The sequence below is a fragment of the Rhinolophus sinicus genome, chromosome 15, assembly GCF_057876585.1.
Source record: "Rhinolophus sinicus isolate RSI-liver-muscle chromosome 15, RSI-T2T, whole genome shotgun sequence".
Classification (NCBI taxonomy): Eukaryota; Metazoa; Chordata; class Mammalia; order Chiroptera; family Rhinolophidae; genus Rhinolophus; species Rhinolophus sinicus.
The window spans coordinates 30,355,343-30,371,493 of NC_142515.1; the positions used below are offsets into that span (position 1 = coordinate 30,355,343).

The 16,151-nt window shown below is 34.2% G+C and overlaps 1 protein-coding gene across 3 annotated transcripts in view; it reads right to left on the reverse strand.

The window, feature by feature from the left end:
• Positions 1-16,151, reverse strand: part of PCGF5 (polycomb group ring finger 5) — a 102,942-nt gene continuing 86,791 nt past the window's right edge. For 2 of the 3 annotated variants that reach the window (XM_074339397.2, XM_019739164.3), the window contains exons 9-10: positions 12,184-12,243; positions 1-5,690 (exon numbers count right to left, since the gene is read on the reverse strand). In XM_074339397.2, coding sequence (XP_074195498.1) covers positions 5,643-5,690; positions 12,184-12,243 — 108 coding nt within the window. In that variant the 3' untranslated portion in view covers positions 1-5,642. The remainder of the gene's footprint in view (positions 5,691-12,183; positions 12,244-16,151) is intronic. The other variant, XM_019739174.3, reaches the window with a different exon arrangement.

Sequence of the window (16,151 nt, forward strand, 5' to 3'; positions counted from 1 at the left end):
TTATGCAATCAAGTTTTTAATAACAAAGATACTATTTTTAACATGGTCAAATATACTTGGCTAAGTCCAGATTTTAAAAAACAAAAGTATCTAGCCCAACAGTACGACCATACAGCTTTGTACAGAACATTCCATAGATCAACAGAAAATACATTTGAGCACAAAAATAAAAAATATTTAGAGAATCTCTAAGCAGCATTTTATTTCTGCAAAACAGACATATATCTTGTACTGATTAAATATCTACAAGTGCTTTTCCTTTACAAAAATACATATATTCTTAATAGACTAAGTCATTAACAATGACCTGGTAATCTTTCACTTCAATTTGAATGATTTATAAGCTAAATCTTACAACCACAAAAAGGTTTTTCTTTGTATTAAGATGTTACCACTTTTGACAAAAAAAGCTTAAAATATTTTATATTTCAAAGGAAAATGAGCAACCTAACTGTACAGTGTATCCTATGACGGTTTTATGGAACGTGAGGGCTACTCTAGGAAGAACTGGTGCTTGCGGTTGTGTTGCCAGATGCAGGAAAGCAGCAGAGCCCTGGTGTTCTCCTCACAGGCTCCTGTCGTGGACCACAGCTCATAAGGACACTTAGGCCCCCATCCCCATTCTAAAAAATACAGCAAAAGAAAACTGACCCCGAACAATAGTAGGCTGATCCCATTACATTTCTAATATGTACAGCTCCTGCTCCAGTGGACCGATGTGAAGTCTGTGAATAATCTGCTTACTATCTCTACGTTGCCCAGGAATAGTTCATCTCATTTATACTACTAGGTTAATTTCTTATTCCATGAAGCTCTGGAAGATGGAGGAAAACTAGGCATAGTATTTAACATGTATCAGTTTCACTCGATTCTAGATTTAAAGATAATTAAAATTAAAAAAGCATTTCTGAGCAATGTCTCAGTGTAGAATCCTAGAAAAGGGGTGTAACAGGAATACAGACACATTTTAATGAGCATTTAAAATAAATTATTTTTAAGTTTAATTTCATAACTTTCTGAAAAGGAAGTGCTCATTTTAATTGTTTGAAAATATAGTAAGAAGAGCAAGTCAACACACTATTTGTGAAAACATTACACTAGGAAGAGAATCACTTTCAAATTATTGGGAAAATGCCATTGCTGTAGGAAAAAAATTATGAAAATCTTGTAATGTATATTTAAGTATATTTTAATGAACTTTCAATCTGATGTTTTTCCATCAAAATATTACTGAATTATATGTATAAAATAAATCCAGAATTGCTTAGCTATTTTGCGCTTTCAAAGAGTCTCTAGAATATTTAACATTTTTCAGTCTTTCATAAGCCAGATCTGGCAGACATGTTCCTTATTGTAGGGATATATAACTTAGTAATAGCATTTCACATTTTTGTGTTTCTAATCCAGGAAATTACAGTTATGGCAAACTCATTCATTTCTGCAATTCCCCTACAACCGACACCTGAATGTATAAAGCTTAGCCTACTACAAAATTATTTCAGAGCATGTAATTACTTTAGTGCGTCCATTCTTACCCTCCCCGAGGAGGTTTAGCCAGGTGGCCTATCAGAAAGGTGTCACAGTGGGAGCCTTACCTCTAAGGTGGCCGCAGAGGAGCTCCCAGGGAGAATGGTGTAAGCAGAGTGCTTAACTACATGTATATGCTCAGGATCTGAAACGCATTTTGCCAAATCTGGCTGTATGGCTAAATTTGAATAACAAAGTAATTGCTGAGAAACAAGACAAGGAGTTACTTTTTCAAGGAAAAAAATAGGCCATTATGAAAATTTTGCTTTTGAATACAGAAAAGGCATTGACATTTGAGTCCAACAGTAGGTACTGTTTTCTACACAAGCCTGTCAGCACTTTCACCACTCTGTCTTTAATAACATATTTCATATTACTAAGAACCCAGGAACCTTAAATAAGCATAATTTTTGTTTACAGTGCCTCCATGGAATAAAAAGCTTCTTAAATTAGAATTTAAATCTCAATTTCAACTTTCTTTTCAAAGTACAGATTTCTCCCACTTTTCATCCAGAGGGAGGCTATTTGTGTTTATCTCTTTCTCACCTTTGAGGATTTCCTAAGATCTGTCAAATGTGCTGGAAAAACGAGGAAGATATTTGAAACAAAGAGTGCTCTGATTATTGCAAGAACTGCACTTGATTGAGCTCACTATGAAAATTCAGTTTAAAACCTTTCTTTGGTGACAGTTTAGCAATTACTCAAGGTTATTATCTAATATAAAATTAAATTGCAATCTAAAAATTTCCAACCTCCAAACTGTTAAAACTGTCTCTCCAACATGGTTACTAATTACCAGTAAAATGTCTTTGGTGATATGTATTTTCTTACGAAAATCTTTAAAAAAGAGATTAACTTACGAGCGCCTATTTAAATATGAAATCATTCATAAGAGACAGGTACATATAACTCAAATTTTATGTAGTAAATCTAAAACAAAAATGCACAGTTGCAATGAGGCACTTTCTCTTAAATATTTCAATAAAGCTAAACAGTTCACAATATTATATAACATATCCTTTTTTTCTCTTAAAGAATCATTTAAATTTAGATTACATTTGAGTATATAATATACTTGAGCAAACTCATTACATTTATAAAATGTGGCATATTAGTATGGGACAGATTTTCAATGAATAAAGAAATAATATACTTTTCTAAAAGTAGGTAAAAGACACTACCCAAGATACCTGCGCCCCAGACTGAATGAGCTAATATTCCCTCATCAATGAGCTTTCTAGTTTACTTGTTTTTACTTCTTAAAAGTATTTTGTTAATTTAGAAAAAAGATCATATTCTGATATTTCTATTAACTGATGTGATTACTTCAGTTTTAAAGTGATGTCTATAAACCACAGGCCTTTATATCCAAGGTTCCTTGACCCTTTTACAAGTATGGTACCTGAGGCAGAGAAAACAGATTACAAAATCTTTTATGGAAGTAAAGTTCTTTCAGCTTGCTGCTTAAGAAACAATTAAAGAAAAACTTAATTTTATGTAGTCTCCAATTTTGTAAATTCACGTGATTATTCCTATAGCCTATTTATGGTTAGAGTTTATTTTACTAGCACCCTAAGTTTATAAAACTAGCCATAAAAGTTGTCTGTGTATTTTTTTTCTATACCTGTTTTCTTGCAAATTTCACAACCTGGCTTAGGGAATGATTAACTGGGGATTTAGTGTATTACTAGATATGAAAGTAGTCCCATACTTAGAAAATCATAAATATATCAAAAAGAGGTTGGTTGAAGAAGTTTGTGGTTCTAATAGTAATACCGTGTTACTCAGGACCATCATAAAATGTGTACCTTCCTCCAAATGACAACTGATGTCCTTCTTTATATAAGGTTTTTATATGTTTTGGCACATATTCCATTGCATTTCAGTAAAAATGTTAATGCACTAAAATATTTTGAACTCCTAATTGCTTCCAATACTATTTCCTTGGAAAATAGTGAAATTACGTATGATGAAGCAACAGGACAAATTTAGAGATCATGTATATAAAACTTATATAAGGTTGTAAGTTTTGGCTGAGGACCCCAAAACATCCAGGTCTCAGTTGTGGTTTTTTAAAATGCACTCTCAACGCATTTTGCATTGAGTCAATTAAAATTAACTTCCATATGTAAAACACTACTTCAATCACTGACCTGGATGTGACAAATTTATAATAAATTTTAAATTTTCTTAGGGATGTCAGTGAATTGGATTTCACAGCATAACAAAATAATTTCTGTAGCTAAAGAGTAATTGTTTTTGGTTGAGTGTAATGGTCTGTTCCAACCATTTAAAAAGAGTTAACAAAAATCTGCCTTTTAAATTTTGCTTGTGAGCCCTTCTAAGCACAAACACAATCTAACAAAATCAAAATTAAAGTACTGCCATAACCTTTTTTACAAAAGTCAGAACAAAACCAACAGAAAATTTTAATATAGACTTTTTGACTTGAAACAAAGATATCTGGAAAAAATCATGATATTTCAGCTTTTTATATTGTGAAATGCATCCAGATTTAGCTGTATTTTGTATGTTTCTCAGAGTTGTACAGTGTTTTATTTCTAAGAAGCATTTTGAGATTCAGAAGGCATTAATCTGTGATACATTTTACTGGAAAATGTAGCACATCTACCATGTATACAGTATAAAAACTATGTGTGTAACACACAGATTGTGCTCATGTCAGATTTCTTGAACAAATATTTTTCCTAACTTTCAAGGTTTCTTCCCAAGTTTCAGAGGTTAACCTGTTTTGAAACATTAATAAAACAATTTCCAAGTAAGTTTTTTGAAAACAACTGTAAATTTTAAAATGTTTAAAATGAAGTTCTTCATATAATTTAAGGTAACAAGACTGTCTTTGACTTGTAGACTAATCTCAAAATGAATGGAAGACTTAACAAAACTGCAAAATCGAGGACATTATCATAGCTCTGACCATAATGAATTTACGTATAAAACAGTAATCCCATTTCCCCCTGATTGTTGTAGGATCTAAAATGAAATAACCTCAAACCATTAATTTTGGTTAGCATATTTATCTACTATACTGCATTTATTCTATTTTATGCAAATGGTTTGGAAATGTGATAACTAACAGTTTTAATCTAAAAATGCTTTGAAATTTTTGAAATCCATATAATAGCTAATGTTATCTGCTCTAAAGAGTCTAATATTTAAAATCGTCATCACCCTCTGCATGCCACAATGACACACACCTAAGGCCAACTTAAAGAGAGAAACAATGTACTTATCAAATGAGAGCAACAATGTAATGATGCATCCATCAAATGGGTGTTACAGTAACATTTCATGAAGCAGCACCCACTTGTCATAAGGCATTATGAAGATGATTAACCTTACACATTAATTTTATTAGAAATAATGTGATCAGCTGCCAACATTTCGAATGGTTGTGAATCCAATTTCAGTTCTCCAAGAAGTCACATCCGTTTTCAATCTGGCGGGGCTCACATGCCCTCCTTGTGCAAGTGGTAGACGACACTGACAGATGACTTAAATGCCTACGATTACAGTGTGCTCTACATGTTAAAGAATAACTGGAATTCTTCCCCAAATGATTGAACTATTTTGCACACAAAAAGCTTACTGAGAACAGGACAGTGGCTCAAAAATCACTTTTCTAAATATATTTCCCATACAAAATAATTTCGAGATAGAATAATTATTAGTTTCTTGTGCAATACTCTATTTAAACAAGAATTAATGAAATAGTATGTGAAAACTGTAACACCACAAAAATTGAGCCATATTACTAGTGTAATCAAACATTAGAACAATCTTGGAACAAGCAAGCAAAATATTCAGAAGGCTAAATCATGGCTGCACATCTAACTGATTTCAACCATGACTTATATTGTACATTGTGAGACAGCACAAATAACTTATGCAGATGGTTCAGTAGCAGAATGGCACTTGGTTTGCTCTTAATAGAAACAACATAAATGCAACTGACAATGTAGAGACAGACAATGGCCTTATTTGCATGCTGAAAATCTTGTGTCCCTCTAGTCCACACACCGTTCGCTGTGCAATCTGTTGATGAGTAAACAAATAGTGCAGGATTCATCTCAGTGGGATCTAGGCCCCTTGGTCTAACCGAAATCAATTCTTGGTCGATACTGCAATACCATGGGATATGACTATAAAATAAAAACAGACAATGAATAAGGCTGTGTTTATATAAAAACAATATAGATTACATACAAAAGATTTTTTAAATTAAAGTTTATTGAGGTGACGATTGTTTAAGTTGGAAACAACCAAAGTGTCCTTTGATAGATGACTGGATAAAGATTTTAAGAATGTGGAAATAATTTCCAGTTTTTGCTGATACTAGTGAGTATATAACAAGATGACATTAAAACTTGCTATACATTTTAATTAAACTTATTGAGGTAATATTATATACATTTCAGCAGTACAACATTGTAATTTCTATCTGTATAGTGTATTGTGTGCTTACTACCCTAAGTCTAGTTTCCCCTTTACCCAATTTGCCCTCGCCCCTTCCCCTTTGGTAACAACCATTCTGTTGTCCGTATCTCTGAAAACCCTGTAGTTTTAAATTGCTATTATTTTTCTAGACTCAATTAAGTTTTCCACCATATCCAGCAAAGGTCAAGTTCAAAGCCCTACAGATGTCATACTGGTTGCATATGTAAAAAGTGCTAATATTAGGGAGACACAGGGCCTGTGGAGGATTGAAAGCTATAGCTCTCCTCAACGGCATTCAATCATTGACCTTGTGGGACTTAAACCTTGTAGGCCTGAACCAGACAAGTCCGCAGGCTGCATTCCCACAGAGCTATGCCTCAGTGCCCACTGAGTCACAAATGAACAAAGACACCCCCTGCTGTGAGTCTATGAAACTGGGGTCGTTCTCATAAACTACTTTTTTAAAAGTGAGTTTGATACCTTTTTTAGCATTTAAAAATGTTGAAAATTAAGTAGCCAATTTGTTACATGAAACACTTAGGTTTACTGCCTCCTTCCAATAGTCAGTTGATACTATGAAATATTTGGACTTGACTACTACATAATTGAACGGTTCAGACTGTCCTTCGTGTTGCTCTATGTAGAAAAGGTGCCATACATCAACAGACAGTAGAGAAGAAGCAGCTTCCTGCAGATAAATGGTATGTGCCACGCTGCTACTTCTGAGTCTGTTTTCACCCTGTATTTGCCTTCTATACGATGGAGGACCAATGGTTTTTGTTTTTTTCAAAGCTGTAGATTCCCTTTAAAATGAATTTTGAGGAGCTACTTTTATAAAACTACTGATTACCCCTTCATCTCAGTGTGGGTGAATGCAAAAATCCATGACAGAGAACTGTGTTTTCTTTCATGTAGATTAAAGGCATAGATTGGGATTCTGTAACCCTGAAAATGACCACTGCGTACTGATCACAGCTATAATACACACTAAGACACAGTGTGGAAATCCCTTTTACCATTAGCTCAGGATAGGACAGGACTGTGGAAATGAGAATTCCTAAGTCTCGCTCCTCCCAGGTGAAGTAAGGCGATGCCATTACCAGTTATCTAAGGGCTGGAGAAAAAGCCGCAGACAGGCTCTCAAGAGTTTCCATGGATGAAATAAATTTTGGTCTAAATTTTGTTTGCTTGTTTTTATTTTAAACTTTATTCTTGTTCCTTCTGAATGAGAGTATCTGGGAAGGGAGCACAGAAATCTGCATCTTATAAAACTCCCTGGGTTTCTTAAAGCCAGCCAGATTTGAAGACCACTACCCACACACCCAACCCTCACTCTACTGCTTCCCATTCTACCCAACCCCAGCCAGTCTTGCTCCTCATCATCATAATCCTTCCTGCTTTGCCTTCCATTTCTGACTTCTTGAATCTGCACACTTTCTGCAGATAATTAAGTCATTTGTATATATAGGTCATAATATATAGAATCCATCACCAATTTTACAAGGATGAAGATAGAAAGGGAAATAAAATGGTTTAGTTGTAAGTGGTCAGGATTTTCTGTTTTGGGATGAAAATGGTTTTGTTTTCCTCTCCAAGTAACCATGTGTTTGTTTTGTTCTATGACAACATATGTAGTTTAATAATTTCATTGAAATGTGTTACAGTGCTAGAAATTAAGCTTCAAGGTCTATTTGTGCTTCAGTTTGCTTTCTTACAATGAAATAGGGCATATCACTCCTTAGTGTTAAGTGATTGCACCGAATGGAGCTACATTTCATAGTTGCTAGTCCTCAGCCTCATCGCGTAAAACATAAAGAATAGATAGTTCCAAAATATATATTTCAAATGTGATAATGTTAGAAAATGATAAAATTACTTTGACTGATGTATTTTCTTAAAAAAAAACACACAAAAAAAAACTTGATCATAAAAGTACTGGCTTTACTATAGATTTGGAAAATACAGAAAAGCATCGAGGAAAAAAAGGAACATTTAAATGCTACCATCCAGAGATAACCACTGTATTTTTTTAGTGTATATCTCTCTAGTCTTTTTGTGTATGTATTTACTTTTTTTCCCAAACTGGAATCATAATACAAATGTTGTTTGGTTAAATACTTTTGTCTATTTAAGAATTTTGTCCATTTAAAAATTCTATAAACTTGTTTCTACATTACTTAATATGGTCCTATATGATCATTTTTAAAGGCTGTCTATAATGCCTTTATAGAAATGAACCATAAGTTATCAATAAATAGTTTTGCTGGACATTTTACTTTATTTTTTATTTTTTTTTGCTAATACAAATTAATCCCGACTCAATGATCTATGCTCGCCACTTTATCCCCGACCGCTGGGTAGGTTCCTAGAAGTGGAAATGCTGGTTCAAACAGCATACACATTTTAAAAGACTTCTTGATAAATACTGTCACACAAGAAAGTGGACTTCAGGAAAGCTGTTCTATTTTTACATTTCCAAAAAAAATTAAGTGCTCATTCTTCAAATAGCCTCATCAGTAATGAGTACTATTCTTTCCCCCCTCTTAATCTGGCAATTCAATAAGCATAAAATAGTACTTTATTTCTTCTTTCATCTCTTGACTTCTAAAGAAATAAGCCATTTTTGTCTGCTTATTAGCCAGTTTTGTTTCCTTCTTTTGTGACTTGCCTAATCATGTCTTTTGTTCAGTTTTTTATGGAAAGTTGAACAGATTGGTATAAATTCTGTATGTATTAAGGACATCAAACCTGTCTGTCATATATTGCTAACATTTCCTTATAGCATATTTGCCATGTACTTTTCAATATTAATAGTCAACTTGGTTTGTCTCTTTTTTCCTTTTACGTGTATAATGAGAAAGGCCATCCCCACTCTGAGATTTGTCATTCAACTGTATTTTCTTCTTTATCTTTGATGGTATCATTTTTAATATTCACCACTGTAAACCACGAGAAACTCATACGAGTATAATGTGACGTATGGATTGAATCCTGCCCCCCATCACCACCACCAATACTCTTAGTACAATTCATTGAAAACAAACCCTACTGGATCACAACTCACGCCCAACAACTACGTTCTAAGTCCACTGATCACCCTTGCCCACTGCCAGCTACTGTCTCTGCTCTGGTCCCACCGGCCTCCTTACAATCCTCAAACAACCAGACATGATCTGTCCTCTGGGTCTTTGGACTATGTTCCCTCAGCCTGGAGTGCCCTACCCCAGGTGTACACATGGCTACTTCCCTCATTTTTTGATTAAAAAATCACCACCTTAAAGAGGTCTTCTCTTGGTAATCTTATCTAAGTTATTCTATTTATTTACTCTTTCTTCTAACACTGTAAACTTTACTTGTTTATTTTTTGTCTGTTACCATCATTAGAGTGTAACTCTATAAGAGAAAAGGCTTTTTCTCATTTTTACTTCTGTGTCTCCAGGGCCTAACAGAGTGCCCAGTTCAGTGTTCAATAGGTATTTGTTAAATGAATCTTCTTTCACTAATTTGAAATACTCTTTACAGATTCATACATACTAACGTCTGTTCCTGAGCCATTCTTTTTATTCGTATGCCTATGTTTCAGTGAGGACTCTATTTCAATGACTTCAGCTTGAAAATGCATTTTAGTATGTGGAGGTGCACACGCCCGCTGATCACTCATTTAAAAATGTGACTGACCGGAAGCACTGGTTTATATTTGCTGATGAACTTTAGAATGACTGATTTTGTCAAGTTAAACAAGAAATGGGTTTAGAATCTTGTTAAATTTCATAATTTAATTATGGGGAGAACTGACATCTCTAATATTTTGTATACTATTTAAATTTCCTGTGTGAAGTGGTACTTTGGTTATGTATGAGGAGGTCTTTAATCTTAGGTAACATATGCTGAAGTATTTAGTGGTCTACTGTCATGATACTTGCCATTTTACTTTCAAATGCATCCACAAAGAAACTGTAGATATATTAATAAAGAGATTAATAAGATGAGAGGGGAAAAGGGGGCGCAGAAAATGTAGCAAAATGTTATTACTGGTAGACCTGCATAAAAGTAAATTCCTTTGTATTATTTTAACTTTTTGTTGTTTTGAAAATTTCCAAAATAAGAAGCTGATAGGAAAAGTAGTTCTTAACATTGAATTTTATCAAATGCCTTTTCAGCATCTACTGATGATTTTTATTTGACTGTGTGTGTGTGTGTTTGTGTGTATATATATAAAATGTTTCCAATATATAATGTGTAATTTCCCTCCCCTAATATTAAGATATTCTTGCATTTCTGATAAAACTACTATTAATATTTGGTTTTGGTTTATTCTTCTAGTATAATAGTTTAGTATATTTAGTATAATATCTATCATCTTTATATTTATATTCAAAATGAAATTTGATACTAGTTTTCTAATTGGGGTTCTCTGTCAGTTTTTGCTATCATGATTATGTTACCTCTGTAAAATGAATTTGGAAGAATTCAATTTTTTTCAATGATTTAAAACAATTTAGAATGGGAATGGTCTACTTCCTTGAAAATTTGAGAGACTGACCATAAAAGTATTTAGGTTTCCTTTGAGAAAGTAATTCTTTTAACAATTTTATGTCTTTCATGACTTAGTGATTTAAGTTTCCTTTCTTCTTGGGTGAATTTTGGTCCACTTGTAGTTTTCCTAGAAAATTGTCCATGTCAGGAATTCTCACAAAACTTAAAATTTTTAATAGTACAAAGCTATACACACATAATATTTGCTTATAATTAAAAAGTAATTAATTTTTTCCTTGAAATTTTCTGGCTGAATTTTGGCTAAAGGTGCATCCTATTAATTACAACTTTCTGACAGGAGTATAATCCATAATGAAGTGTTTAAGAAAGAAAAGGAAATTTGTGTGGATTATTGAAAATTTGGTCTTGCTCCAGTTGTTTTCTAATACTTTAGAGTTTAAGAACATCTTTATTTCTAAGGAAATAAACAGACATCAATGCCAAGAGTAAAAGCAAAAAGCCATGTATGTATGAATTACAGCTAAAGGTGGGGCATCACTACTATGCAATGCATCATTCCAAATCAGCTGTGAAGCTAAAATATCTGTACACTGCAGATATATACAAATCTCTCAGCTCAGTTACAGTATTTACATAATGTAAGGAGAAAGATGATTTTTTTTCCCCCAAAATGATTTTCTCTTGGCCTTTACAGTTGTTAAATTGCTTACCCCATTAGTAAAAAAAACAGTACTTAACCAGTGAGTATTAAAAAGCATGCATTTAAATGACTGGGGGGGATTCTGTATCATAGCACTAACAATAAAAATTGAGGGAAACTCTAGAGAAACTGCCAATTTAACATTTTCGATTAGTGATTTGAAGAGGTACTTTTAATAATTCACATACATTCATTTGTTCCAACCCTAAAACATTAGAGGTAAGATAGCTAGTTGAGTTTTATAATAATTACAATTTTCCTTTCTTGGCTCCAAGAAAATAAGAATGAAGACTAAATTCTGGAATAAAACAACAATGGGGATTTTTAAAAAACGTTATGATTAATCCATGGATGAAGGCTAATCACAGATCATCTCTATACTCAGCAGCAATCCTTACTATACCACCCTTAGTCTCTTCTATTTCCCCAATTTTTAAAATGTATTTTTATTAGATAAACTTTCCTCAGATGCACATTCAAGTATATCAGTGCATTATTAAATTAGCTCACTATCATTTCTGTATTAAAAGAGGTAACCCAAGTAAAGAACTTAGGGCAGGGCCTAGGAAGGAAGCTCACAATTGTACTCAGCTGTTGCTGTTATTTAGTTTCACCTCATCTGGCATTTTATCTTTCACTTGTGGGCGAATGATTAATTTTAAAAAGTAACACACAAAGAAGTGTTAAGTATGGAACTGAGATCCAATATGGAGCAGAGATTTCTCAAGAGCTGAAACTGGTAATTATTAGAAATTCTCGACTCAAAAAATGGCCTTAACATTTATAATTTCAGTTTTAGTGTAATAAAATTAGATATATTTCAAGAGAACTAAAATAACAGAAAACTTTGGGGACATAATTTGAAAAGAGGAAGTTCTGTAGCTCACATTAGTATTAGTTTTGCAAAGTTACATGTCTTAAGCACTTGAATTTGGGATGAAAGCAATCCCCTTTGTGGTGGCATCATTAGGGTCATATGTACAGTCGTGAGTGCCTCTTACCTGATATAAAGGGCCATCCTGAGAGCAGACTTGCAAGGCTGAGCAGTTCAGACACCGAAACTGCGGAGGAGATGAACTCATCAGATAAGAGGCATCCACAACTGGACACATATTTAAAACTGATTATTTAAATATTTTAACGTCAAACATGAGTTAACATTAATTTTAAGTAAACACTTTCCAAAATATGGTAGTTGCTTTTTGTAAAAAAATGATTTTAATAACTTAGTGATTGGTAAAATTTAGCTTGAAATAATTTTAGCATCTAAATATAAGTTTTGTTAATATTCTGCAAATATTATACCAAAATGGGCCTATCCGTTCCATCTCCTCTTCAAATACTAATTCCTGAGAAAACCCTTCAATACAGGAGGTGTATCCTCTTTCCTCCATCCCTTCCTGTGATTAGTCTCTTCTAGATCTCCTCCTCAAATACCTTCTGAGGTAACACTGTTTAGGGAGCTCAGAACTCGTGAGGGGCATGGAACCTGCCTCAACCTGGAGTGGGTCCATTTTCTGTTTTAGATTAGGTTCTTTATATTGCTCAGATTAGATTCTTAGTCTTCATATCTATTTTAATAGCATCAGATTGTGAGCTCCTTGAGTCCACACATCTTATTCATATTTTCAATCTTAACAGCTAACGCCCTGAATTGGCACATGGCAGCCACTCAAAAAATGTTTTGAGTAAATCAATGAATGAACATATTTTAAAACTACTGAGTTGGTTCATTTGTAAACTCACCAACTTTTAACAGTTTAACTATTCGTATATTTTTAAAGATCATTCCCAAATCTTGATTTCTCAATATTATGCTAAAAATAAATTTCAGTATTATGTTCAACATAATTAGGCATCTATGAATTCAACACTTCATGCCTCTACAGAATGAAAAAAAGCCCACATAAAAATATGACGTGTAAATTAACCAGGATAAATCTAACATCCCAGAGTGTTTTTTTAAAAAATATACTTTGAAAGAATACCTAAGTAAGCAATGATTAAAACAAATATATTGGCAGCCTTTTAAATAAAATTTTAGACATTTTTCATTTTCCCAGAGACTTGAGTCTAACATCTTTTCCTAGAAGTTAGTCCTGAAGTTCTGTACAGGGCTCATCTACATACCGCGAGACGTGCCCAGCACTATCTTTGGCAACGTTCCCCTTTCTAAACTCTGAAGAGTCCCCAAGCTCTGCCTGTTAGACTTTCCCTAACTATGCACGTCCTAAATGGCATTTCACAAGAATTAAGAGTTAAGGTAGAAACAGGCAATTCCATTAAGTGTTTTCCCCCATTCATCTCTATCAGTCAAGAGAGCTGTTTGCTTTTCCTAAAACTACTTGACAATTCAAAGAAAGCAAAGCAAGGCAAACGTGGTGAAGCAGTTTTAAACATGGACTGGCAGGGATGGCTGAAAGATAAAACCAACCAGGATTGTCTGGGAAAGAGGGTCTGTACTGAGAGCAGGTACTCAGCCTATCCAACAAAAGGTGAGCAGGAAGACCATGAGTTCATGATGACAGCTGACGCTGAACCGCAAGAGGTATTAACAGTAAGCGCTCAGGTGAGCCTAAGTGCAGGAGGAATGATGATAATAATAAAAGCTAACATAGATAAGCTATTAATAAAATAACTAACAATTATCATGGCAGGCACTCCGCTAAGTACTTTATTATATATTATTTTGTTAATGCTTACTAAAAATTTTCAAGGCAGGTATTGTTACCCAAATTTTAAGGGTCAAAAAGCTGAGGCAAAATTAGGAAGCAGGACACAACTGGGAGGAAACAGCCACAACACATATAACAAAAGATTAGTGTCCAGAATACATAAAGAGCTCCTAGAAGTCACTAAGAAAAAGACAAGCATCACATGGGAGAAAAACCAAAGCAATGAATATAAAAAGAAACTTCACAGAAGAAATACAAAACTGATAATATGCAGTGGTAAGGATGTCAGAAAATGGGTACTTTCATACATTATCGGTGTGCATATAAATTGCTAAATCTTTTTAGAGGACAATTTGTTAGTATCTATCAAAATTTAAAACATGCATATTCTGTAAATCCACATCTGTAATCCAGTCAATGAATATGCTTGCACAGGTGCAAAAAAAATCTATGCACTTGGATTGTATCTCACTGCTTGTAATGTCAAACAATTTGAAAGAAATCTAAATGTCCACTAAAGGAATGTGTTAATCAAATTATGGTACAGCCACATAAATGGCACAGCCACTTGTTACAAATATTTCAAAATTTACTGATTCTCCACATCAAGTGAAAAAGAGAAGTTGTAGAACACATATGATTCCATTTATGTTTCAAAAAATGTGATGAACACTGTGTGGACATTATAAACAGGATCTGTGTATTAGATTGCTGGTCAGTCCAGATAACTAATTCTGTAATTCTACATTCTCAGTTTATAGTTGTGGGAGCCACAGGGCAAGTCAGTGGTCATGGATCACACCTCCTCAATGCTATTACCCAAAGGATGGTCCAACGCTCAGATGCACGGGCATCCCCTGGGAGCTTGTTAGAAATGCAGAATCTTGGGCCCCACCCCAGACCTACTGAGTCAGGATCTGTGTTTCACCAAGATCCCCAGGTGATCTGTACTCACATTAAAGATTGAGAAGCACTGGTTTAAATAAAAAGTACATTTTCTCCCACTAATGAGCAAAAGATGAACCAACATTAAGAAGCCAATCTTGAGGATAACAATCTTGAGGCGGCAATATTGTTATGAACTGGAAAGTTTCTAAGAGTCAGCTAAGTTTGACAAGACAAGTTTGATTCCTAAAGATAAAAATCTTCCAACAATGCATCACAATGAAGACAAGGACCCAGAAACAGGAGGGACACAGAAAACAGGCTGAGCCTGCCCCAGGCTAAAGGAGAGTTGTGGCACAGATGCTGTGTGGGACAGGGAGCAATGGCACGCTCTTAAGAAATGGACACAAAATCGACTTTCCTGAGATCCCTCCTAGGAGTCTACAAACAGGACAAGGTAAAGAGGTGACTGGAATATGGAATATGCAGCCTGCCTGAGGCAGAAGAACCAGAGAGGCCGAGGTGGCATCCAACATGAGGAGGAAGAAAACCAGATTTTACTCAGAGACCCAAAAGGGTGAACACGAGATACCCCACAGTACTGACAGAAAAACCTGCAAGGTGCGAATTCCAGGCAAATCAACCTAGAAATGTAATTCAATGCCAAATCACAACCCTAGTCTCAAGCTCATCTGAAAAGATAAATAGGTAAAACCAACCAACAAAATTTTGAGAACGATAATATGCAGGTTTTCCCTAACAGATACTAATGTATATCATAAAACAACCTAGAAGGCCCAATTATTTGCCTTGTAGTTAGTTTGGACTTTATTCCAATTCATCCCAAAGAAAACGGACAACTGAGGGGTTCTAGACAGATTTTATATGATCAGATTTTTATAAAAGCTACATAATGTGTAATGCTAGTGCAGGTATAAGACCTGCTCAGAAGAACAAAACAGAATGTCCAGAAACATATATACATATGTATATATGTGTGTGTGTGTGGGTGTATACTATATATGTACTATATATATATACACACACACACACACACACACACATGCACACATATACATGTATATTTTTACAGAAGTGTATACACACACATACACATACGTAATAATGAGATAAAGTATGAAATATTCAATAAATTGTATTTCTGGCAAAGAAAAACACAAACAAAAAAAACACACCCCATTTAGATTAAGTTAGGGTCTTAGCCTTGCTATAGGTATATGTGTATAAATAAACAAATCCCGGGTGGATTAAAATGTTTAACATAAAAATGTACTAGAACAAGTGAAAGAACCACAAGTTAGACTCTAGTTTAGGAACTAAGCTGACCTCAGGTCAAGGCAGAGCCCATTGGCAATGCCAGGAAGTAGAGTAATGGGAGTTTTACAGAC